Source organism: Scleropages formosus, chromosome 23, assembly GCF_900964775.1.
Source record: "Scleropages formosus chromosome 23, fSclFor1.1, whole genome shotgun sequence".
Lineage (NCBI taxonomy): Eukaryota > Metazoa > Chordata > Actinopteri > Osteoglossiformes > Osteoglossidae > Scleropages > Scleropages formosus.
The window spans coordinates 15,650,656-15,678,284 of record NC_041828.1 but is presented as its reverse complement, the minus strand read 5'-3'; the positions used below and the strand labels follow the sequence as shown (position 1 = coordinate 15,678,284).

At 42.0% G+C, this 27,629-nt stretch overlaps 1 protein-coding gene across 2 annotated transcripts; it reads right to left on the bottom strand.

Annotated features, from left to right (window-relative positions):
- Window positions 1-2,368: 2,368 nt before the first annotated feature.
- On the bottom strand, window positions 2,369-27,619 carry slc66a2 (solute carrier family 66 member 2). Of its 2 annotated transcripts, XM_018727092.1 has the most exons (6): window positions 27,340-27,619; window positions 26,287-26,573; window positions 25,035-25,168; window positions 22,338-22,388; window positions 15,132-15,348; window positions 2,369-2,587 (listed from the first exon to the last, which is right to left on the bottom strand). In XM_018727092.1, the coding sequence occupies exons 2-6, from the start codon at window positions 26,487-26,489 to the stop codon at window positions 2,380-2,382; spliced, it is 813 nt and encodes a 270-aa protein (XP_018582608.1). In that variant the 5' UTR covers window positions 26,490-26,573; window positions 27,340-27,619; the 3' UTR covers window positions 2,369-2,379. The 2 variants fall into 2 exon arrangements, with proteins under 2 accessions (XP_018582608.1, XP_018582609.1); XM_018727093.1 differs by lacking the exon at window positions 22,338-22,388 and having other exon boundaries at window positions 27,340-27,618.
- Between the last annotated feature and the right edge of the window lie 10 nt (window positions 27,620-27,629).

Here is a 27,629-nt window from a genome sequence, read left to right as displayed (position 1 = left end):
TATAAACACAGATGCAATGAAGACGAGAGAGCCAGTCGCATCTTCACATTTAATAGACCAAATCTTTCGAGCTTTCATAAATAGTTTCTTCTCTTGCTGACATAAATCTTGGTATAAAAGCATCAAAATATGATATAACATACCGTATGTAAGATTGCATGTTGCTGACCTTTACATAATACATACTCAAGACAATACAGTAAAGCAAAATGATTGAGGACCAAGTCTCAAAGTTCTTTATATCTCCACAAAGAACAGTAATAAACAGTAACCTTTTAAACAGCATCCATATATATAAAATAAAAACCAAAGTACTTCTTTGAAATCATCAAAAACTAACAGATGAAACTGAAGTGTGATGAACACAGCGAATTTGTTTCGGCATAATCCATGACCAGGATGCCGGAGGTTTGTCTCGTGTGTAACATCAGGAGTGCGCATGGATTCTGAATTCCTGCATGCCTGCAAACCCTCGAACATCTTTGCTGCCCTCAGCTGAAGAACAAACTAGAGGCTCCTACAGGACACCCTTAGTTGAGGAATGGAGACTCATCATCACAGGGAGGATGAACACGCAAAATAACACTGGTCAGTTCCTCCATCTGCTCATTCCTTTCCTTTTCCTTTATTTTTAAAATTCATGACATCTCAGACACCACTTATTATGCACATTTCACCACCTTGTCAGAGGTGGCAGACACACATCCTCTCTTGAAGGATAGAGGAACATGAGGAAGATATGTCAACGGCTTTGACACAGGTGCTGAATTACTAATCGGAACAACAAACAGCACATTTTACTGACCCATATGGCAGAGCTGTGCTGAAAAAGTGAATTTCTGCATCAAACTGGAGTCTTGGACCTCAGACTAGGGCCTCTAGCTCCTGTGGAGTGAAGTCAGTTGGGGTTGCAAAGTATGACAAAGAGGGGCTGGCTATAGTGTGACACGTGAGCTCAACAGCGGAGGGTTTCAACCACCAAGACAAAAGTAACAGCTCATTGACGACGGTCGAATCAAGAATGAGTAAAATTTACAGCAACACAGTAACCAAAACATTTAACAAGCAAAAGTTCCCAGAAAAAAAATTAAAAAATACGTACAAAATAGGTATCGTGCCCAGAAATGGAAGGTGAAGATTCTCCTGACAACATTCATAAAATACAAAACTCAAAGAAAGCACATCCCTTCTCCTTCACACCGTGTTCATTTCTGGCTTTGATCAAATTTTATCAATTTGATCTTTAATAAGAATTTCCACTAGAGCCTTGTGTAGAAATGGGACTTTTTGGCAAGGAGGACAATGGACATCTGGCTTCATGGCATCAAGTGCCAGTGCAAAGTGAGGAGAGCAGGAAGACGCTCACAGGTTCTCCTCTCATCTCACCGTGGAGATCCGTAACTCTTCTCCTCTCTGTGGTTTTAGTCCACGTTTGCTCATCGGTGCCGCCGGAATGTGCTGGCCAAGCCGTCCTTCCCCATTTGCTATTGGGCCGACTCATCTGACAGAGGAAAGCACCGACGGGGGGTGGGGCGCGCATCAGCCACCCTACCTGGAGGTTTTAGGCTATGAGGGGTGCTTCAGTCATCAGGATCATGGCGCTGGCAGCACCCCAGAGCGGAGCCTAATTCGGGCGTGGCGGGCCTAATCATCAGTTCGTTCGAGAGGCCGGAGCAACAGCAGCTAGTGGGCTTGACGGGGAACGATGGCATCCACACAAGTATAAAATGTCACCTGACCTTGCGCCTCAATGGAGGTTCACCTCTAACACTGACCTCTGAGATGACAAAGCTTATTTTTTGGTATAGCTGCTACTGATAGCAATCAAGTACTTGTATATGTATATATATTACATGCTTCACTCAGTAACATTAAGTGAGACAAGCCTTGCAAGAATGACTACTGGAAATAACAGCTATTCCAAAATGACCAATTATTACACCTCATGGAGTAAAATAATCTATGGATAAACACCAGACATGGTCTTACATTCATTGATATTTCCATCAATGTGGTGCACACTTGCTTCCTGATAATCTAAGAGTCACCAGCCCTTTAGAGAGGATCTAAGGCAAAGGTTTTACATGCAACAATCATTTGAGTCGCAGGACAGCCTTAAGGAAAATAAAAACATCAGAAGAATCAAATCCGAGTGCCTATAGTACAATAAACATTAAATCTTGTATACCATGAATGTATACTGTACATGCATACATCTGAGTGTGCACGCACAAGTATACAAATTTCTATACCTATTTGCAAATATAACTACATTGTTCAAATGTATACAGTATAATAAATAAGACTGAATAAGTTTTATATGAAAAAGAAACAGGTGAAAAAGTAACGAGTATGCGTGTATGTGTACGGACATCCGTCTCAGAGAGCCTTGGCACTGGTCGTGTGGACCGTGTGGGAGACTGGCTTCTGTGGGTAACGGCCGTAGTAGTAGACCTGGAAGAGGATGGCGAAGTCGACGCACACCTGCAGCAGGCCGCAGATCCAGAACTGCATGGGTGCCTGAGTGAGCAGGAAGTAGCCCGTCTTGAAAGTGTCGCCGCTGGTCCACATGCAGACCATCTTAATGCTGCACAGACACAGACAACAGACCACAGTTGTGTGTTAAACAGGGAAAAACACACACTTAGGTGCTGCAAACAGTTTATGCAGCAGAAATGGTGTTCAAACGTATTTTTGTACACTCTCAATCACACACTGCTTTAGAGGAAAGGTAAGCAAAATGTTACCGTTTTATTTTCAGTTCTACCACATTGTTTAGCTTAATATATTTATCCAAAGCAGTTTTTCATTTTCACTGTAGCAGTCCAGCATAAGTAATGCATCATTACTGGGGAACTGATTGCAAATGGAACCATTCCAGTTATAAGTCCTAAAATGACCATAGCATGTAGATTACCTTTCTGTTTTAGACTACAAGGTCCTTGTATGAAAATAAGTGCATGAGGAGAACTGACCAGCTGGTTCTGATGAAAACCTAGATGGGAACATAAGCATTCAAATCCTACATATGATCTAATAAAGTTCCTATTTAGAGCAACCGAGTGCGCAAATCCTCCTCCTGTGTAAATATTTGTATGTAGCACCGTGCTGTCCTTTTATGAATATACTAAGCGTCTTGGTAAAGCAAGATTCCACACCATCTCTTTAACAACTCAGCCAGCATCATGTTTAGCAGGCAGAATGTGCTCAGTCCAAGTCCCGTTAACAAGGCTACAGCCACCATAACGTACAGCATCGTTTTTAGTCATCATCACTTTCAGCACAGCAAGCTAGTTTTTCCCCTCACATAAGAGTGCGTTATTTACTTTGAGACATTTCAAGCTCTCACTGGCCTGTGGAAACAGATTTGCCACGACAGAAACACAGTTCACGACACTTAACTACCAGCTGACCCATCTGACTGCCCGAGAGCCGAGTCTGCAGGGTGACTGATCGGCGATGTGAAAGCTGCGCACGTCCCAGTCTTAGGGAGCAGCCACTCGTTCCAGCCAAGCCCTTAATTGAGCCAATTACGTCCCCGTTTCACCCGGATGTGGCCCTAACTCCGTGTGCAGAAGTGCCGTGCGCCACAGCCCTGCCCTGGTGCAGTTCATCATGTTGCAGGAAAGAGCACTGCAGTCTCCCTACAGCGTGGTATCGCACCGAGTGTGTGCGGGGCCCTTTCAATCATCCCTGGGGCTCCAGGTCTCATTGAGGAGTGTAAACACCAACAGCTGAAGAACACACATTATAAACCACAGAGCAGAATCTACAGAATGCCCCTTTACCTAATATGGCAGCTAAGAGCCACTATAATCATTTGCATTTTCCCAGATAAGAGTGGTAATTGTTAAACAAGTAGTAATTAACATGAAAGTCATATTAAAATTAAGTGGACATGTTTCATTGCAGAAAATACTGAAACTGCTAAAAATGTTTGACTGCTGAACATAATTCATATACCTGTATGTGTATATACCTCAGTGTATAAAAGACAGCTGAGGGTGAATATTTACCCAAAGGAGTACTAAATTCTGATATGCAGTAAACAAAATTACATCAGTATGACCATGTAACCACCAAGCTTGATACGAAAAATGTTCTTTCAGATAGGAATCAAACTCCAATCAAAATGATGAAGCATCATAAAACACCAAACCAAAAGACTGTTTTGGTCCATGTAAGATGATCTGTAGGCGCTCGCTCTCTCTCTCTCACACACACACACACACACACACACACACACACACAAAGTGTGCACCTTGTGCCTTTGGATGGAAGATGCATGCGCTGCAGTTTGTGCTGTATATTCACGCAGCTCTATGCTGGAAAATTTTCATTTATTGTCACTAATAGAACTGTTCATTTTCGGCAGCATTTTAAAACTCGCTTTTAGTCTGCAGCTTGACAACCTCTGATAGCTTATCTCCTTAAAAACCAAACTTGGAGTTTGGAAACATTTCCTTTATATCCTCCAAAAGCTTCTTAGGATTAATGTCTGACACAAAAAAGTTTTAGAGTACAATGTGAGGAAAATCCTTAGCAAATTAAGTCCTTTTCAAGTTTCTAACCTGTTCAGAGGACTGTAAACCTGTTAAGTCAGTAATGTCCATCAACTTGGTGTAACCAAATGAAAAAAATGTTTTGCCATCCTAAACAACTGCCATGTACTGCATCACCAAATATGTTATATATCAGAAACACACGCAGACATGTAAAATAAAGGCCTTATCAGACCTTATTGGGGTTGTATAACAGCAAGGGAGGAAGCAGAGATGGCTGCACATATCAAACGGAGACAAACGAGTTTGCAAATATTTGCAACAGACTTCATGCATAATTAAGGAGAAAATGCACTTGAATGGAAGACAGCAATGCAAATACAATATGCAGGGAAAGCAGATTTTTCTAGAGGGAAAATATCTAATGATGCTGCTTGGGAGTGGAACTCCGCTAGTGAACCACAGCTGCATCCTGACTCTGTCCAAAAATGCAAACAATCCGAATGTGGAAAAACAGCTTGACAAACACGAGTACTGAGCAGTCTCTCTCTGTGCGGGGCTTCCAGACAGACATCCACACGTCATGTTCGCTCTGGAGGGACAGCATCTCCGGACTAGAGGAGCCCCAGGACGGAGCACCAAGCATCCCGATTTGATGGGCTTACTGACACTTTCTCGGGGGGTTTTAATCGCCAAGGAAGATGTCATCAATGCAGACCAACGTCTCAGCATCAGCGCTTTAAGGACAGTGCTCATCTCACAGGCACACTGCTTATCCAAGGAATAGATGTTGTGTTCAGACATACCTACATAGATACATACATACATACAAGCTATTCCGAGTCACCCTTTATTCAAGATGTCAGGTGCCCACCTCACCTGTACAAGAGTCTTCGCTTTGGGACACTGTGTAGAATTGTGCAGAAGCTGAAAAATGAAAGCGGCTACATTCCCCCACAGATGTTAAAAAGTGCAACAATAGGCCAGTCCCCACAGAAAGCCAAAACATGTCAGCTTTGCTTTCCAGAAGAACCATGAAAGATGAAAACAAGGAGGCATTTTCCACATGAAAGAATAGGAGGCAAAGCATCATCTGTGCTCCAATCCTCGATATCTCAGCAAATCACATAGGTCTAAATTATGCAGCAATTAGTCACATCATAGAGAAAATGAATGTGAATTTCAATGTGGAATAAATGATAAAAACAGATTTAAAGAAGAAAAACTGGAACCACCAGTAGCTGCAAGCGCACCTATTTGTGTTTAAAAATAATGAACAGATCACTGAAGCATTTCCTGGGAGAGCAGATCCTGAAACAATTAGCATATAAACACCAGGCGTCCACAGAGCAGCAGCTTCCTCACTGGTCACCGCTTTAACGGACAACTTGTTGCCTGCTGTCCGCTCTGTGCAACATGATGCTGAGGCGCGAGCTCCCTGACAAGCACCAACATTGCTGCACATTCTGCCCTTGTCCACACACCACAGCAGGGAGACCATCTCTGCCACAAGTTGTTGAGTGCGTACAGACGCAAACAAGCATGGCCTCACAGGCCAGCCGTGCAAGGAGACCCGAGCTGAAAAGCCCATACACCACCACCGCGGATGGATCCGCCACACGCCTCTCTAACCGGAGGGGTGGGGAGGCTTCATGCGGTTTTACAGGCAAAGGGCTCAGCACTGTGCTGGGAGTGCAGGGAAGAGGTCTGGATCAATAGGCAGAGTGTAGCCGGCCTGCAGGAAGCCATCTGGACAGAATGCAGGAGGCTTTCAGAAAGAGCTGAGGGACTGGTGGGGTGACGCAGCTTTCGCTTAGATGTCTGCAAGCTCATAAAGAAAAATAATTTCAAAATAAATACATAAAGTGTGAGATTTGAAAGATGCCGTCTCCCCTCAGCAGTCAGGAATCTGAACCAAGTTAAGGCTTGTTCATATATGACAGTTATTCAATATTCGCAAACTCTCCAAAAAGAAGTAAGAAATAAATAATAGAGGTGATTCTTTAAAAAACAAAATCATACCACTTTCTCTGTAGCCAACATGAGTGAAGGGCTGAGACCCTCCCTGTTTTTACTCCTTCCTGCCACCTGGTACTGTACCTGTCTGTCACAAATTATTAAATCAGGGCAAGATAAGGGTCCTGCCTAACTGCCTGCCACGGTGAACCATTTCGTGGCAGACGATGGAAAACAGGACCCACTTCCTCCAGTGATAGACAATGTGCAGACAGATGCGAACATGACGCTATCGCTCTTTCTCATCGGTGAAGACCTGGCAATATGAAAACCATTACTGAAACGGCCTCATCTCACAGCCACAGATAATAATAAAGAACAGCAATTTTAGTGCAACTGTTATTAAAAGGGAAGATGCAGTGCACTAAGGAAAGGCGTTATGTTCTTCAATCAAAGAATCACGGACAGGATTCGTAACATTATGGACAGAACTGACTTCTGCACTCGTCTGCCAACTGCGCCTCTGCAAACAAAACACTCGGCAATCAAAGAACCAAACATACAGTTGCTATGGCAACGGTGTAGGAAACTCAAAACGGGGAAACAGGATATTTCTCCGGATGCAATAACATGGTACGAACACAATATGAGGCAGCACTTCAAATCCGTGCTGTGGGGCAGGGGGGCCCGTGTGATTCATCATTCAGCAGGCAAATCGGCTGTTGCCAGCGATACCAAGGACAAACCAATCTTGCTGTGACAATCTGCGCAAAAAAACAAACACGAGAGAGCAATCAAAGAGAATTGTTATGTAACAAAGGCGATAATAGAGTGTCGTACATCTTGTACTGAAGCAAAATCTGAAGAGCGCCAGCCGACTTGGCGTGGGTGTCGCAGAACAGCGACTCCCACGCTCATTTACACAGGGCCACGTCGTCAAGCCGTTCACAAAGCAGGAGGACCGCTCTGTGTGCGTGGGGGGGGAGGGAGAGAGCGCGCGAATCCATTTGTGCAGCAGGGTACTTTCTGCATTCTGTCCAGTAGGTAAACACTTTTTTTTTTTTTTTTTTTTTTTAAGAGGTACATGTGGTCTGAGGGCCTTTAAACTTATATCCAGCAATGTTACGTTGAGAGAACTTTCAAACTAAGAATTTTCAAATTGATGTTCTCTGGCTAATTCATACTGAGAATACATACATAGATGGCAGATGGTCGTAGGATTAAAGAACCATTCCAAGGCTGCTGGGTCATGTTAGAAATTAAATTTCCACTGTTTACACTGGGTGGATTTATTATCAAATTCATCTTCACATATTTAACAACCAAGCTACACAGCAAATGATGACAGATAACAGATTTCTGTTTATACTGTATCAGGCTGTTTCGTCTCACTAACTGTTCATTTTAGCTTTCTGGGGCTGTACTCTATGGAACTTGTACGTTATAAAGTGATTAACACCTAGTTAATGAAGATGGACGGAGTCAAGTGTGACAGACCGGCAGTTGCAAAGCTGCGATTCCCAGACACAGTTTGGAAGACACCAAAAAGCACATGGAAATCTGACAAAACCAGAAATGGGAAACCAAATCACTGAGAACTGCAAAAAGACAGACTGTGTGGACAACAAACATCTCCACTGCCCTGGTGTGAACCCACAGGGAAGGCAAGTGACCCATCACTGAACTCCATGCGCTCTCCTCAGCACAATATCTCTTCAGACACAACACACAACAAACGCAGCGGCCAAGGGCAGTCCGGATGCTCATCCTGTGGAGTATCTGGGGTGCTGTGGTGTTCCCCAGGAGCTGTCTGTCACCAGAGGGCAACAGTACTTTTACATCAGCCACGTACAGAGCAGAGTAACACAGGGAATGAAGAACAATGCACATAAGCGGTCAGCTTAACAGTATTAGTCTTTTAAATATTTCTAACAGCCACAAACAGAAAAGGATTAACAAGTACTTCACTGGCCTCAATCAGCAAGTAGAGCTTATGAAAATACTTCAGACAAAAGACAAGGCCAGGATCTTGAAAGGTCATATGGAGAATATAGAGAAAGAAATACTCATGTAAAAAAAGCTCAGCGCAACTCAAAGAAGTCCATTTGTTTTCTTGGTGTGACTAAAAGCATCTTAGGAAGGTACAGTATATCAATGCTGGAAACAGCACAATCAGTTAGAGGGACTTTGGGGCATGACCCCTAATGAATGGTGCTTGCAGGGGAGCAAAGAATAATCAGAAATAAACTAATTTACTTAGCCAGACACAGACTTACACAAAAGAAGGGCTGTGACAAAAAAATGTTTATTCTGCATAAACTGCCTGCTTGGGAACAACCTTAAATCTTTCACAATAAACCCATTAATTTTTAAAACTTCAAAACTTAAATTATGCTAATGAAAGCACTGTGTATGATTCATGTCACAAGTTATGTTTTTTGTCAGATGGATTTACCAAACGTATCAAACTCTTAATAAGAAATGCTGTGCATGCAAAGAACGTGCCATTTATTTAAACAGGAAAAAGAAGTAATCTGTCATGTTGCTGACGAGACAAGTTGTTCAAGTTATACTTTTTCTTTGAGTTTCTAATTCTTTCATCGTATTAGTTCTGACAGCAAGTTTATTTTAACCTTCATTTCGATTTGCTTTCTCTGGGTCACTATGTGCAACCAATGATCTGTGCTGTGGCATCAGTAAATGCTGGCCTGTGTCACATTAACTTTGGGGAGGTTTTAATGGTCCATCAGAACTAAGAGAAATCATTAGCCTGAAAGCAGCTGGGTCACTGCAAACAACCGAGCTAATGGACAGCCATTAACTTTTGCCATTATACTGTATTAACAACTACTGTAGAATTACAATTATTATAACTTTTTAACTGGCTTTGCAGAGAGTTCTGTTTTTTTTTTTTAAAAAAAATAATCATTCATTATAACCAGAGCACCCAGAGGAAATCCGCAAAGACACAGTGAGAACATGCAAACTCTGCACTGAATGAGTGGGGATCGAACCCACGTCCTCTTGCACCACCCAGGCGCTGCGAGACAGCACTCCTACTTGCTGCATGGAAGCATCAGCTTTGAAATAAATTCAGTCCACAGTGTCTCAGCCCGCTACAGAAAAGATGAATCCCAGACATCCGTTCCCACTGTTTATCCAGACTCCAATCCGCATCCGCTAATGGAACAATTGCCCTGTCCAAGCTATTGTGTTATGAATAGTTCACATGCACATCTGAGCGTGAGCTGCACCATCTGTAAGCCATCATTGCAGTGTCTTTCGTCCCCCGTCATTGTCATTACATCATCCCACATCACGAGTTTTATCATAGTGCCACTGTAACACATACAGGTCAAGAAATAAAATCCCTCTCATCATTCCTGCACCCCAGTACCTAACAAGAGAAAGGACACATGAGCAGAGCCATGTTAGGAAGTCTGTTGAATGAATTTTGCTAGCAAATATAGTGCTTTTTGTAGATTTCTTCAAAGGTGGCACATGTGAACCTTTCGCCTCAGCAAGGTATGGGAGGTTTGTGGGCAGGGCTCTCTGTACTGAAGCTGATCGCTACCTATATAAGGCCCTGGGAGTACTCTGGGCCCATTGCAAGCAAGCAGCCTTATAAGGACCCCAGCAGTCTCCGGCATGGTCAGGTCCCGCCGTGATTCATTAGTTTTATCACACAGGTTCAGAAGCTGTGCGCCTGAGGTCCTGCCTTTGATCTGACTGCTACAGTAACCAGAGCAAACACACTGCACGCATCTCTGGAACACCAGCCCAACTGTTCGACCTCATCCAAAGCAGGGAAGCTCAAAAACAACACCTCAGCTGGGACGAAGAAAGAGAGAGGAGATCCTCTCAGCTCCATTAATCTTCAAGTCCATTAAAAATAAATGGAGAGTGTGCTTCAAAAAAAATATATATATGACAACATTTTATACACTGGATGCTCCATCTCGTATTTCATCCCAGCTTCATCATTATACTTTTTAAAACTGATGAAAGACCAAATGTAAAATAAGAACTGTGACAGGCAAACTTCAGTATCATCTTCTGCTTCGTCAGACTTGTAAGTCTGTTTGAAATGTCCATGTTCCCTGCATGGAGCTGGAAAGCACCCAACCAAAGTGTGCAGCGCATCCCCCCAAAAACTTCAGCCGGTGTTAATTTATCATTGCCAACAAATCTCACCTCCAGAGGTACGGCAAACAGTGGCTTCTTTTGGCACCTGGTTGATTCCTGATGACCATTATTCCTTCGATTAGCATATCTCTCAGGCGTTCTTCTCCCCCCAATGAGGCCATTTGATACTTTCTAACAGTATGAAGAACAATACTTCATTTTGGGCACTGGTCCTCTGAGAGGGGACGCTTTACATGCATGAAAAATGTTAACGGGAGCTGTACCTTCCAAATGACTCATGTATTAGAAGCAGTGCTGCAGATAAAGTAGCTGCAGCTGAACATGTTCCTCCAAGACAACAGCAAGAAAAAGGAAGAATTATTCACTTGTATCTGAGGTTTTCAAGACAAGCCATTTGTCACGATGAAAGAAGGAACACGGCACTGATTCCGCTTAAGGATGGCTATCTGCACATTGTGGCCATTGCTTAAACACTACGTAATCAATGAGCATTTAATAAACAAACAAAATAAAATTTAAAAAAAAAAAATCAAATAGAACACACCTGGTCCCTGTGCTTGAGACACACAGTGAACATGCTGTTGAGATGGAGAGCTAGATGGCCGGAGGAAAACCTTTCTATTTGCCCCACAAACAGTATGACAAGAGTCCCATCACAGGACACCTGATCGGCCCCTGTTATGGTGCCCTGGTCCAAAGGCCTGTAATATTTTGTTTGTGGGCATGTGTGTCTCTCTTTGTTCACAGGCAGAGCTGGGCAGGTTAATTGACATCCCACTGTTATTAGCCAGCACAAATGGAAGGGGGCTTAAAAGTCATATGGCCACCTGACCAGATGTTGGTTCTACCAGAAAGATTTGTGGTCTTGCTGTTGCTATCAATGTGCTGCAGTTGAACTGTATATTTGGGCATGAGAACTTGTAAATATGTGGAAGAAGTGTAATGGCTTTGCTAATGGTGGTTAAAGCCTTAACTGTGTATTCTGTGTAAAATATATGTAAATATTTCTTTGAAAATAAGTATAAGCAAGCAACTGCCAGAAAGGGGTGAGTGCCATTCTCTTTTTTCTCCTGTTCTTCTTTAGTTAGGAGTTAGGGTTAGATTGGTCTATTTCTGTTTTATTTTGATAGGGTAGATAGTTTCACTAAGGGTAGGGTTCACTTTTCTTTGTTGTGTTGGCATGTCTCACCCCTGGAGAGATGGCTTATAGGTTGCCTATGCAAAATAAAGCAGACCTACTTGCAGTCTGAAAGAACTGGTGTGCTTCTTTCTGGTGGTAGTCAGTCTCAATGACCCTTTGGTGCAGCCCAGCCCTAGAGTGGACTGTAACAGCCACACAATAACTTTGTCTGGTTCTCCTGTTGGATCCGGTTTGTAAGCGAACACAATACATGGATGAAAAAGTCATGGGTGACCTTGCCCTTGCCTAATCCAACCTTAAGCCCCATCTGAGCACTGTGCCTTGGCAAAATATTCTCCAGTGTTCAACCTACTTTACTACTAGTCTCAGTCTACCTTTGGGTAAGGACAAATGCATACCATGATTTAGCACCTAGGCAACCTCTAGCCCAGCAAGCTCCACTTGTCACCACACACTAACTCAAAATACACAGTAGGGGTGGATGGGAAGAGAGAAAAGGAGGATGTACACCTTCAACTGTTCTTTTCAACACTTTTTTCCTTTTTTTTTTTTTGCGGTTTTCCATGAAAACAAGATAGTGAGCCTGATGAGGATATTACATTCTTACACACCACTCCTTCAGTAACACAAACCTCTTTGGTGAAAATAATAAACTGCTTCACAGGCCCAATACTGTTACAAAGGCCACTTGCATTGCTGAGGTAACAGCTCTATTTGGCTACTGCTCTAAAGTGGTGTCTTGCCTGGGATTTGAACCCACAACACCAAACAACACACTACATTTCAGTCCTCCACCACTAGGGGTTGATGAAGTCTTCATTTTAAATATTTGTTATGCATTCATATCCATCCACCACAGCCAAAACTTCAGTGAATCACTTACCACAAATGAACAAATCAAGTAATCTAGAATATATATAATTTAGATTGACAGCAAGTTACATCTGTTAATGCTTACCACATGCAACTCTGAGCGTGTGATACACACAACATAACGTGATCACACTTAAATGCATGAAGTAGTTTGCAATTGAGCGGATGTAGGTTTTATTTAAGAAATATTGTCAAAAGAAAAATAAGCCATGAGTGCAGGGACATATGCATAAAAATAAGGTGTCTGACAAAGGGAAAACCACCTGCAGGCTGTGCAAAGTATGCCTGACATATGGTGTGAATTTCTTTAAGTTTTTTGACAGTGTCTTTTGCCACGTGTGTTCTCAATGCTAAGAAAAGAGCCACAGACACATTTTAATGAGTTGATCCCAAAGTGTGACATGGACAAGTTCATTATGAAATCACTGTTGAATGCAGGATGCCTATATTCACCTTGAGCACTGATCTTACAGCATACACCCAAGTACATCTAACTTAAAATGTCCAGTTTCCTATAGTTAACTAAAGATTTCCTCTTTAAGATTAAGTTTAACCTTAACAAAAAAAAAAAAAAAAAAAAAAAAAAAAAAAAAAAAATTTATCCAGTTTATAGGGTTTAACAAAACAATACCTGCAAAAAACAGAAATAAAAGCAAATGGTTACAATGAAGTCAGAATTAGTGTTTGAGTCTGACTGAGGAGGAGCTGGAGGAAGACGACAGTATTATGGACCTAATGACTTGCTGAGGACTCTGTTGGATCAGGATTAACTGTGTGTGTTTAGTACTCTTCTTGCCACAGAAATGGTTAATTAACACATTGAAGTAAATGATGGGTGCTGCCCTTCCTCATCTCCTTCTTTAATTAGCTGTCAAACACCACAGTGTTCTGCCAAGTGAGAGACAACAGCTGGCTAACCTCAGCTGCACCCCTCCTCCCATCAGTGGGAACGTGGATGGATATATATATATTTACAGGAAACAGCCGGGGGTCAGCGAGGACACGTGCTCATGGTGCCTGCTCCTGGCCCAGTGTGCTAGTTCCCCACGCTCCTCAGCTGTTGCATTCAACACAACCTCCATGTTCCTCGTAGCCCACAAACCCCAGTAATTCACCCACATACAGTCATGACTGCACTCTGTCCTGAGCAGCTCAGAATGAGCACTACGCAGTAGCACCCACTGACATGCAATGGCTGGGGACTAAACCCTGATTATCAAAATAATCACAATGACAAATTGCCATTATAAAGTCAAACAACTAGTTTTTTTTAATTAAAAAAAAAAAAAAAAAAAAAAAAAAAGATTACACCAATGTAAAAACATGACTGCTCAGGTAAAGTGTTTATAATAGACACACTTTGCATATTAACTGCACCTTCACAGGCATGAATCACTCTGAATAACTTTACGGAAATCAAATACTTCACACGTTACCTGCGTCACCCGAGTCATCCTTAAGATTTAAAACAGGGTTTCATGCTAATGGTTATCCAGTGCTAACTCTTAGATTTGAATTTCCATTTTGCCTCCATCAACATTTTCGTGTAGTTTTACCACAAAAAAAACATGACAGGATTAAATTTTTATTTAACGCTACTTTTTCAAACACAAAGGCCCACTCTGTGTAAATTATGTATTAAAGGCTAAGGGCTACTGCATTTGTAGGCTGTGAGAATCATGCCATGCTGTGCTTACGCCACACTTTCACAATGCTTCTCCTTTCCCCGTGGGTCCAACCAACTCACAAGGACTTTAAATGCACACATTTCAAGGACATGTTTTAACTGGTCAGCATGTCACCATCGGAGCAGCACGTTACGCACACCATCAGACATGCAAGGAACTGGTAAAGATAGTAAAAAAGTCCAACTAACTATAAGATGGCTATAGTCGGATTAACTGTGCATTTTGTCTTAGACCTGCCACACAGAGACATACTGCTGGACTTCAGCAAAAAGTCTAATGAAAGCTAAACATGCAATAAAATGTGGCCTCTCTGTACAATCAGCAAATGCATTTTTAAAAATTATGTAACTCAGCAACTTACAGTTGAAGCAGTTAAGATCTTTGTCATTTTTTTCAAATCGATCACTGCCAAACATTTATTTGGTTGGTGGGTGAACACTAATCAGCAGAAACCAGTACATGACATTGCCAGCTTATTGAAAATGATTCATGTATTTTAACGTACAACAATGCTTAATATAAAAGTAACTCGATTCTTACAGCTCATCCTCTTATTAAAATAGTGCTAATGTTTTGTTTACATTTGTTAAAGATACAGTGAAACATAATAACCAATCCAGAAAACATCATTATTTTTAAATATTTCCTGTTTAAAAAGCTGGAAAACAAGAATTTCAATGTATGTGTTTGTTTCCATCCTAATTAACAGCACTGACTCAATGGTTCATGATAAACCATAAAACTTTTGGAGCCACTGTGTCCCTGAATAAACAGAGATGAAACAACCCCAAGGAGCCCTCAGAAGAACCAAACCCCACCCCTTACCTCATGCCCTCAGTAGATTTGTTCTGGTAGTTGCAGTAGAGCTGTGGTGTTCCCAGCATAGCCTCAGTGAAGACAGCTAGGAAACCCAGGGTCTCCACATAGAGAGTTGAGTCCAGGAGGAGGTAGGTGATGTAACCCGCCACAGCCGTGAAGGTCAGGACACACTGCACATAATCCACGAAACGACTCCACAGCCAGAAGTAGTTCCAGTCAAAGTCTGTACCCAGGGACAACGGAGATGGACAGAGGTGAGCATAACTGCTGTTCACTTTTCCTGTTTTTACCAATAGATTCACTGACCACTAAACAGCGACACTCCATGTTGACTCTTTGCCATTCATACACCACATGACATTCTTAATCTAATCCAATAAATCACTAGACCTCACAACGGCTTCACTTACACCACGGGGGATTACCTCCTGTTGGCTGGAAGTAGGAAGTGAGAATGAACACAGAAAATAATAGAAGGGTGTCACTCTCTAGAGGTGGAAGGTGTAACGACTTAAGCCAGCTTGAAGGAAGTTAGTGCCAGGACACACAAGATCACATGATACTGTTAAGTGAACGAGCTAAGAGGAGGGCAAGATGGAAAGCCGAATGTTGTCATCGCATTGTAAGTTTTCAAATTATCAAAGTATGCTGAGCAGCTATCATGGCTGTCTTAACATCTACATTGCACATTGAACCCAAATACACCCCACCCTGAAGAGCTGTGGGATGACAATGATCATGATGCCAGCTAAGCCAATCAAAGATGTGTTTCAGATCCACACTGAGGCTTCTTTTGGGTATCGCATTGGCAGGTTGATCACAGCAGAAATAAATGAACTACAAGTCTTTTCAGACTGAGGTGTCAAACATGGACACAAACCAAAGTAGCAAAGCAAAACACAGCAAGCTAAGACAAAGACTGATGCCAACAACAAGACTAATAAATTTTATCTCCTGATGTCATAAACCATTTTCCGTACAATTGTAATTTGCATGGGGCACCACTGAAGTCAGAAGGGAGAAGAATAAAAAGGAAAAGCCTCAAGCCAACCACCATGTGGTGCCTCCACATAGCTGTGTTTCGCTGTCCCATGGCTAAATGGGGGTCTACACACATGTGTAGATCAACTAGCTGCCTCCTCCTGAATGTCCATAACTCAAATGCAAGGTCTGTTTCTACACCACATCACCAAATTGTGTTGGCCAACAGCACCAAGGATTCTGGGTGTTTCTCTTTAAGAAATAGTTTTCTCACATTCATAACTGAACAGGTTAAATAAGTGGATGGACCCAAAAAATTAATAATTCAAACCCAACTCCAGACTCATGACTCTCATTATACAGACACCACCACATTAAGGTCAGAATAATATCTGAAACCTTTTGGGCCAGTTCAATGAAATTCATAACCATTTCTCAGGGAAACATTCTCAACATTCTCAGGGCCAAATACAATGTGCCACATCTTCAATTTACATGAAGATGAGTGAAATGGCAGCGATCAAAATCCTCTTTGTTCTCTGTGCACAGCAGCACAGCACCCAGTGGCCATGAGGGTGTCATGGAAACAGCCATGAATCATTTACCCCCACCACAAACCCATAATTCCATACTTGTAAGTGAAAATTGGCAGCAGAAAGTACACATACATTAGTTTCTAGAATGGTGATGGGAGGGTGGGGGATAAATGTTCAGTTTCATTGAATGAGCTCTTGGATTACTCCGCTTGATTCCCTCTAGAAAATCTCTTCTATTATATACATTTTAATGAGTCAGTTGTAGTAAAAGACGCAGTATAACAAAATGTGACAGACTGACAGAGCAAAATTAACTATTATCATTAAGTCCAAAAATCATTTCAGATGCATCAGCTTCATAAAGTTTTATAAAGTCTTCAAGAAAAAAATTTTTAATTTAGAGATGTGAGGAATTACTTTATAATACTGTGTACTACTCTGAATAGATAAAACACACTGACCAAGCAGATATGTCAATGATACCATCTCTTGATGGTAAAGGGCCTGCACTGCCTTTGGATGATTCAAACAGGAGAAATATGGCTCTGCCCAGGGAGCAATGAGGGCAACAGAAGCACACAGGAACTATCGACCGTCCAAGCACCATGAGGGGTGGAATAGAAGGGACACTTGTCACCTGCTTGGAGCACAGCCTCACCTGTGTCATAGACATGCACGTGATTATACTTCACTATAAGGGTGCCAACAATAGCTAGGTTCTAGTCCAAAGACCAGCAGCCCACACCCTGGCTAATAGGGTGGGGTTCAAGTGCTGTACTGGAGTCAAGTGGCAACAAATTCTGCCACAGCTGGTCAACCTAGTTCACTGTTTAGTGTCCCTACTATTCAAATGCAAATCAGAGTCCATTGACAAAACCACAGTAGGACATCACGTGGTTTGGGTTTCTGCTTGCAGACACCAACGAACAAAGGTTTTTTTTTTTTTTTTTTTTAAACCAGAGTATAGCACTTGCTATTTTTTTTTTCCTCTGGGGCTAAATGATTATACAGAAAGACAAGGTAGCAGAAAAGTATGCGTAACACGCTGGGGTGGTTGGAAGGGGGGCGGAGCCAGGGAAGGAACAACAGCAGCTGAATGTAATCAATGCCCCTATTCCTTCCCCCGGCTTAACCAGTGAGGAGAGAAGAAAGTCTGAGGAGTTCACGCTGGAGACGACCCCAGGACGTGAGAGAAAGAAAGCATGACCCCGGTCCCAACAGCGAACCCGACCACAACCTCCTCTTCCGAGCACCCCCACGAGACACCAGTTCCCTGCGCCCCCGTTTCCCCCTCCCCCTTCTGTCTGCTGTCCCTCCGACCAATAAACACCACCCCCCCAGCAATCCTGGTGACTGTCAGCCCCTTCTTCTTACAGTATGCAAATGTCACTGCAAGCTACTTACAACACATCAAGGACAGGTTTCACATCCAGAATAACATACCTTGAAGAAAGAGGTTAAGGAATTGTGAGCAGTTTGCTCCAGATATATGCATCCCTTCAATGTAATGTACATGTAAAAAGCGGTGAAAGCATCTGGCTGGTACTGGAGAAGCAGAAAGACCCAGCACTCACCAAGGAGTTGGGCCCCTCCCAAGTAATTATTCTACTTTCTCCATGGATGCCACCTGCTGCTTCTCAAGGCTTTGGTAGGAGGCATTTGTAGGGGAGGGCTTGTAAAATAGGACCTATATTACATTTATTCTTTCATTCATCTTTCTGTTACAATGCACTTATGTGAGTGATGTACTTGTTCGTCACACATGTGCTAATAAAACTCCATGTATTTCATGGAATTTCCAGTTAGATATACTGGGTTGAGGGGACACAGTGGCATAGCAGTTTAAGCTGCTGCCTCTCCTTAGGGTGTGTGGAGTTTGCACCCCCCCCCCCAGACATACATGGAAGAAGGCACTTGCAAATCACTTTGTTCATCTCTTGCCTTGGGAACCATGTCAGTGGTCACTACGACTTGGACCCGACAGCATTTCCATCCATCCATGCTGAATTCAAGATGCTGTCAGTGCAAAAATAAGGGGAATGAAGGTGATGACTACTACATTTCCTATGGATCAAAACAACAGAAATACTTCAGATGTTTTCAAATAGAGGAATGATGACACCACTCAACACAACACAATACCACAAATATGGATACCCTCAGTAAGTTTTTAGCCAAACCACACAGGTGTACAAGACTACTTCTGAAAGGTGGCTGTACCCACAGCCCATGGAAAAGAGAGCAAATTCTCCAGTTCCAGCCTGTTTGCACGTCTATACAATGTGTGTGCTTTCGCCAGCAGATCAGCTCTAATGAAGCATGATGTGTAGGCCTCAAGTGACCTCACAGTCCATTTCTCTTGTGTGGCAGGAGCAAGCAGTTGCCCCAGTGGCAGTATTTCTGCGTGAAGGAGACACCCTTCAGTCCAGAACATCAGACCAGCCATCCATGTGCCGATTCGACATTTTTGGGCATTTTCTGCCCTTATCTGTGGATACAAAGACTTGTGTTCAAATTCGACAGGACCAAATCCTTAGAGCGTGAAAACAGCTCAACAAACCTCAGGTTTGCTTTAAGTAAAAACTAAATATTTGTACAGAGGATCATAGTTGTTGGCTTTTATTTACTGTTAACACATAAATTAATGTGTGCAGTGAGGCAAGTGGGTGGAGAAATGAACCAAAGCAGACCCCTTCCCTAAAGATACACTGAGATAACTAGCCCACTGCATCTGTCCACTAGAGGGCGACAACTTCCTCTAACACTTCTTTCAGGACCTTATTTCCTAGTGGAAGAGAAGGGCCCACATCTGTCATCATTGTGAATTAGATCTTTCAACTTTCTAGGCCAATAAACACTCACAATACCCATCAACACAGCACTTAATAGATTTTAAATTATTTTGCATCATGGCCTTGCTACAACAGATTGAACCTCTACATCTGGGGTGTATTCAGGATTTGTATTAATCACAATCATGACTTCAACCAGGACAGGGCAATTATATTTCTGTTAGTACTGATCATATGGATGTGAAATACAGTAGCAGAAATAGCCTAACATTTAATTTTGATTCAGAGTACAATATTACACATTTTTTGGGGGAATAAAGGCAGACAGGAACTGAAATACCAGTCTCAGATTGCTTTGAAGTAGAGAGCAGGGTTTATGCTCATTACTCAGCAAGCCTTTTCGAGCCTTCCCAAGCCTTCACAATGAGATCAGTACCCTGGACTGACAAGCATTCAGCAACTAAAGCACATGGCTTGCTACCCACTCTACAAAGGGTGGCTTGTGCAATTAGCACCAGGCATGCTGGGGCAAAGACAGTTACTCTGCTACAGAAACTTCTAGTCCACAGCCTGTAGGTCAGAGCAACACCGTGCCCCTGGGAACAATGCGGAGGGTGGACCAGTCACCACAGCTAGTCATATTTCTCTGCAAGGGAAAGCAAATGGCAATTTAGGTATCCGTTAAAATATGAGAAATGTAGTGCATTCACCATCATCACTGGTGGTGCAATTAACAAAGCCCAGGTCTGGAGATGACCGAGTTAAAGTTCATGGTTCGTCAACAGGATGGACAGTACCAACGCAAACAAAATCAAAGGGGGGGGGGGGTGTTAACCTTTAGTTGTGTGTGTAAAACCTACAGAAGTGTTTCACCTGTGAACCTTCTCAGAAAAACAAAACAATCAAAATAGCTAACATGCACACAAGCAAATCCCTACAGATCTTTCCAAAACTATCAACATTTTGCCCTCTGAATTTATAGACAATTCATTTTTTTTGTCAAAACTGCAGCAGTTCTGTTCATATTCAATATGAACAATTTAATTCTGAATGAAGGTATTATTCGGACTGAAAGGAAACACTCTAGTTCACACACTTCAGGTCAAGTCTGATACTGACCCCTTGTGAAGCCTGTCTGCAACTACAGCTGGACAGTAGATGCTTTTACTCTAGAAACGCTACAAGAGAACCGCTTAATGGAAGAGGAGACTGAACTGGATATTCAGGATACAAGTTCTCTAATTAAATAGATCAACATCAGTGTAACTCAACTGAATAAACAAATTGGATGGACATGTTGTAACTCTTTAGAATACTTTGATGCTTTTCTCCAAAATAACTTACAGTGCTAAGCTACTTGGAAAGACTTGCCCATTTACACAGCTGGGTAATTTTTTACACTTTCAGTTCATGGTAAATACCTTGCTTGGGGGTACTAGAACAGGAGATACAATTCAAAACAACTGCAAGGGGGAACTCCAATCATTATGCCACCAGTTGCTTGCTCTGCATTCATTTTGAATGTTTTAGTGAACAGCAAAATTATGTTTCTTCAACCATGTCATTGCCATTTTACTTCAGTTCCGGCCACTATATGAAAGAAATGCATAATATGCTGTATAGCAACATCTACAGAAAAAAGAATGATTTACAGATATTATGATCTTGTAAGAGTATTAAATGTTTTGTACCTTGACAAAGGAATCACTAAGAATGCCTGAAGACTGAATGACCCAAAAAAAGCAGGAAAAGAACCCTTCTGTGAAAAGCTCGCTCTTAGCGCCACCTGCTGTTCAAGTCACAGAAGAACCATCGTCTCATCACTGCATGAAGCAATAAATACTTCTGGAAGTAAAGGTAAAAATTCTTTGCATCAGGGGTAGTTATAACTGGGGGAAAGGGAAAAAATCACCAAAACCCAAAAAAAGAACATCATTTGTGCTCTGCTTTTATGAAGCCTTCTAGTTATACCCCTTTATTTCAACACAAAGCTACCATGCAGTTTAATACCACAGCTCCGGTTAAATCCAATCTGATGTGTGAGAGCAACCAAAATTATTTCCGCCCCCCCCCCCACAGAAAGTTTGTTTTAACCGTTTCACATTGTCACATTCAGCATTGTCGAAGGAACATCACCCCATCACATCAACAGGTGACTTTTGAAAAAGTGGTATCTGAAAACGTTTAACTTGGTATCTGTACAACTAATTCAAAAGCGCTCCACTGCTAAAAGGGCTCATAAACAATACAAGATACTGTAATACACAGAAAACACACACCCATGTACATACAGTATGTAGAAGAGGCAATGCATACCATAACTCGTGGTGGCAGAAATCCAGCCACAACCAAAATGTCAACAAAGATCCAGTTGTCAAAATGCAAATGTGTAGAAAATTGAACAGAAATACTCCACTAATGAAATTACCAGTAGTAAAAGACAAGGTTGGCAGCAAGGATAATCTGATTATTTTTGGTTTGCAGTGGATAAACATATATCATTATCTAAATATCCTGCTGAATCACACAGTGTTCTGCAACTGAAAACAATCACGCTCTATTACCAATATTACTATGTGCATCGCTCATGGCTTGCATACAGCTAAAAGAAAAAGACTTGATCGCCACGGGAGAAGGTTAACAGTGCAGTTCATTCAGAGTCTGTGACAGACAGATCACAGGGGAGAACAACACAGTAAGGGCTACATGCTGGAATGACCAAATGAAGTCACTGCAGAGACGATGCAGAAATGGATGAAGGAGAACGTTAGAGAATCGAGATGAGCGATTAAGCAATGCAGTGTTGTGCTGTTAATGTCAGCAGGACAGGACAGGTGGATGCAGCAGTGGGGCCGATCACTGATGGATGACAGGCATGCTAGGGCACACAAAGCAGTACATACCTAGAAAGAGCTTCTTAGGGACTTTGATCTCCTCGTCCTTACTGTCTGTTGCTACAGACACAAAGCAAAACAACAAGTAAGAGGAAAAACACACACACACACACACACACACACACACACAAATTTCCAAGGACCCCAAAAAAAAATACAAGCATTAGGTTCTTCCTTCTTTCTTTTCAGCAGGCGACAAGTGTATACGATTTGTCCAAAACCACTGGACAGAACAACATGCGATTTGCACACGGAACTTACAAAAAGCTGCAGCAGTGTAGTGCCACCGAATATTGACACTTCTAAATAAACAATTCAAAAAGCTCAAGTCAAATGGGATTTTAAACATACAGTAACTACTACACACCATTTTAAAGAAATTACATGTTGAGAACCTGTATGTTATTCATTAAAATATAATGTGCAAGATACAATAAGTTACTATCCCAAGAGGTGACCAAGTTAACTAGTAACTTGAATACATCCAACTGTTCTAGACCAAAAAGTTTCAGTACCCAGAAATAAACTACTAACTTTTAACTATACTACATTTATTTATTTAGCTTATTCTTAGAATGTAAAGTTACAATTATTTACCCATTTACCCAGTTGGGTACTTTCTAGTGAGACAATTCAGGTTAAGTATTTTTCCCAAGGGTACGAGCTAAAGGAGGATTTAAACCTTGGTCCTTTGAGTGCAAGGTAGCAGCTTTTACCACTATGCCACCTGCAGACAATTTGTCCAGCCTTCATCACTCCTAATTTAAGGTTATATAGTAAATTCGTGAAGTTTTGTTTCCCGTACTTGAAACAAGCAGTCCCTTGCCCCACCCAGCAGACTACACAGTCTGCTCTGTGCACTACATTGAAAAATTAAGCACAACCTTACCACCCCACCTGCTCCTCCACCTTCCACCCACACAAAAGAAAAAGGCTGCAAATGCAGGAGCACCACAAAGAGCTCCACCGCTGTGCCTAGCTATGGAAGGAGGGCAAGTCTGGGAAACCAACTCTGCCTCTCCTCAACTCTGAGGAGAAATGAGAACCAATATATTCAGCCACATGCCCACTCATGGTTGCTTTATTACATTTTCCAGAATTTCAACTTAACTGCAAACAAATCCATTCTTTTCATCAATCTGAATTTAAAAAGAAACACTTGACAAAAAAACCCATTTGAACAACACGGATCTAGTATAAGCAATTCTGATCCAAAAACATAAAATAAGGAACAGTGTGAGGTCATAGAGACACTTGGCATCTATTTAACATTCTACCTCAGTTGTGTCAACGAAAGCTAGCCAGCAGCATGTTCCCTAAAAGTCCTTACATCTGTTGAGCCCTAAAATAATCCCGGTCTATTTGCTCCAAAAACAGAATGCTTCTACATTTCCCACATTGCTGGTGAACACATGCTACACACACAGACATACAGGTCCTTGGTTTTAGCAAAAACAGTTCAAGTGACAGGAAAAAAGGCCATTCACAAAGTGAGCTGCAGATTTTACCAATCAGAAGCAGAAAAAGGAACAAGATAGATCAGAAAAAAAGGTATTCAGCCGAGTCATAAAACAGTATTAATTTCATATTTTTAAACCATTTTACATCACATTACTCATGCTACCTATCCAAGATAGATTAAATTTTGCTGTCTATTACACAATGCCCCTAAGAAAATGCTCAAGACAACGTTCAGCTAAAAGTCATCTCTATAATATATAAAACCGTAAGAGGTGCACAGCGTATAACATAGATTTCAAAGGCGAGCAAATGAAATTCTTGAAAAGGACAAACGTCTCTTGTACTCTGAAATGACGCCAGAACTATAATTTAAAAAACTACAGGCTTTGTGTTATTTTACATTTATTCATTCAGCAGATGCTTTTCTCAAAAGCGACATACATCTCAGAGAAATACAGTACAATTTGTGCATTACATTAGGAGAAAGAAACAGCTGCAGATGTGTGATTCTTAAACTTTCTTTCTACTTTATGCACTGATGTTCATCGCATGAGTATGTGCATAAAATTCAGAAGACTATTCCTGATCACCTTCCTACAAATTAAAAAAAAAAAGTAGGAATTTTTACCCAATAAAAATTACCTTATATAATAAAAAATTACCATTTATGCCATTAGTATTTTTAAGGGACAAGATAAAATCCCTCCACACTGAAACAAATTAACATCATCATGAATCCTGAAAAGAAAGTTGGCATCAAGGAACAAATGTGTCACAGGGCTGAGCAACATGCACTAGAAGGGCCACATTCAAGCACATTTAAGTGAACGTGATTTACTGACTTCGTAGTTCACATCAGAAATATCAGGTAAGGTTAACATCTATCCAAATAATTTATTCAGTAACCTATTTAGACAGAAGGAAAGCAAATAGAATACACTGCAGCACTGGAGGAGCACAGTTAACCAGCCCAACCAAGACTTCTTTACACTAGGGATATTTCAGGGATGGTCCTGAAAACCTGAGCTTTCTGTTTTGCCAGTATTGAACCACCTAATTTCACTTGCACTAGATTGAGGCCATTTAATTTGCTTTCTGATCTCTTCTTGGAAAAAGAAGAGCTGATGTTAGTTTCTGTCCTCTAGGACCATGACATGATCAGGACTGCTTTAGGCAGTATGACTAAAACAGCATTCAAAACATGTACGCAAGATACAATAATTGCAGCAGAAGGCTAACACCAACCTAGGAAGGAGCGCCGCTTGGTGTTGAGCTCAGTGGACACACGGACATTGGTGCAAAGATTCAGCATGACCAGCATGGTAACAATCATAATGATGCTCTGCCACAACAAAGGGGTCTCGAAGTACCTTCCAAACCTGTGGGGAGGGGGGGTAACAATGAAACAAGTGAAAGCTGCATAAAAGCAAAATGTGGAGAATGGTAAATGTGAAGGAAAAACGAAGATAGATAGGAAACAAAAACATTTTAACACAACTGACCAGGTGAACTATTAAAATGTAAACCAAAAAACTGCACGGCTTCCCATCTATTCTCTGAAATATGCAGGTGGGCACTATTTAAGTACATAATTCAAGGTATGTACTTTGGTCAAGGGTATTACAGGGGCTTGAACCAGCAACTTTCAAGCATTACAGGAAGACACTTAATAAAACTGGTTTTGACTTTCCTGGATAACAGCCAGGCTTTCCTTTGTCTTTTGTGTTCCTTCTGTGACTCTAATCTTGGCAAAGACATTTAAACGTTCAGAACAAGACTTGATCCATTGTTCACTTTTTGCAATATTTCTCAAACAAAAATGAAACTGTCACTTTCTACTGGTGCAGTCATTATAAAATATACAGATCAAACACATGCATAGACATGAAATACACAGACTGATGATGCACTATCTTCAAATAATGTAAAACCTGTTTAAGAAATGCTTTAATAATACCCTTGCCAACTTGTCAGCCTGTTTAGGATACTCTTTTATAATGCCCTTGTAGTGCTTAATATGCCAATACTGCTTAATAGTAGGGAACAGGCATGGAGAACATCCCTTTTGAGATTCAAAAACAAAGTGATCAATGATTAATCATACTACTAGGGAGCCAAAATGAGTCATGACCGATGGAAAGCACCCCCAGAGGGGATCCAAAAAGGAGCTGTCAATGAGCTTTAAAACTTGACAAAGCACAATTATTTACTTATTAATTAATTTACATTATGCTTTTATCCAAAGAGACTTCTAATTTCAGGTTTGTACACCAGCTTACTTACCACTATATTTATACTGCTGGGTAATTTTTACTATATCAATTCAGGGTAAGTACTTTGACCAAGGGTGGGATTTGAACCTGAGGCTTCTGACAAAAACACGAAGGTGTCAACCACTACGCCACCTGCTGCTACAGCAATATGAACTGAATTTCACTTGTGGTCTCCTTCCCAGTGCCTTGGTTGGTATCAGCTATAGTTACCAGACAGGACCTACCTGAAAAGTATCCTCAGGATGTTGGCCACCAGCAGGACGAGGCAGACATAGGTGGAGAAACCCTGGGCATTCTGGGTCCTCCTGATGTCACGGTACTGGGGGATGTAGGGGACGACGCCGCCAAAGACCATGGCACCAGCCGCCAGCCAAGACACCAGCTCATTGAGAACATGGCCCACCTGCTGCAACAGTTCATCCTCCATCTTTGCCCACTTTCCCTGCCTCCTGTCTCCACTTCAGCTCCAAGACAGACAACTCCTCGGTCCTCCCGCTCTCAACTTGCTGGACTACAGTAGAGGAGTGGATCATATCACACGTGTTTATACATGTCATATATATAACTGCCCTGTTTGCAGCAGTCCAATGTTAAGTATGAAGAGTTTTCATTTTGATTTAATGAAAACGGTGACAATCTCAAAAGTTGCGCGAGAATGCAGGAATGAATGGCTGCTCGCGGCGCGCGACCCACGTCACGCGCCGACACGAGACTCAGACTGCGGGCGCGGTCCGGCGGGGCGAGGCGAGGCGAGGCGAGGCGCACAGTTCTGTTAATCACCTTCTTTAACTAATCCTTTATTTGTCGAAACAATAATTGGACAGAAATACGTTCAGGAACGAGGGCAGCAACTTCATGACGTAGTGAAATGTGAACAACATGGACCATGGTGACGTGTCGTGAAGATTCCCGAAACTAAAAGAAAAAAAATGAAACTAAGAAGAGGATATTCATCATGTTCTGAGGGAATTCAATACTCTAACTCTACTAGCACAGCATAACTACACGCCTGGTAAAACGGCGCTATCAGACAAACAAGCTGTGTTTCTGTCACCGTGTGTCTTTTATCTAAACTAAAGCTTAGTCTTATCTTTTGGAATGTACTCTGTTTACCCCCTGGTATTAACACGCCGCCGGCTTTGCAGAAACTAAGTGTGTCCGCTAAATGAGAACGGACCTAACGGCTGCAGACCACCTGAGGAAAAGACATCAACTCAGTGAGGCGTTGCTGCTGTAGAATAAATTATAAGGGGCAACGTGTGTTATGATGCGTTTACCTCAGAGCAGCAGCGATGATGGGTCGTCGCCAGACACTCTGTTTCTCTCCCTGTGGCTCTGAATGCTCTCCATCCGTGCAGCAACACGCAGAGCCCCTCCGTTCAGGGAGTTCCGTGGCGGCTACGAAAAGTCCCAGGTGCGCGCATCCCGAACCACCATCGAAGCCGCGAAGAGTGACTGGAAAAGTGACCAAAAATGCTTGAAAAGCCTCTCGTCTCTCTTCCTCAACTACTGTACGAAACCCGGACACGGAGCCGCGCTTCCCGCTTACGTCACGAGCTACAGCTCG

Coding starts and splice junctions, on each gene's coding strand:
- slc66a2 (XM_018727092.1), bottom strand. CDS start 26,489: ATGGAGGATGAACTGTTGCAGCAGGTGGGCCATGTTCTCAATGAGCTG. Junction 22,389..25,034: donor CAAGCGGCGCTCCTTCCTAG/GTTGGTGTTAGC, acceptor TTGTGTCTGTAG/CAACAGACAGTAAGGACGAG. Junction 2,588..15,131: donor AAATCTACTGAGGGCATGAG/GTAAGGGGTGGG, acceptor GTGTCTGTGCAG/CATTAAGATGGTCTGCATGT.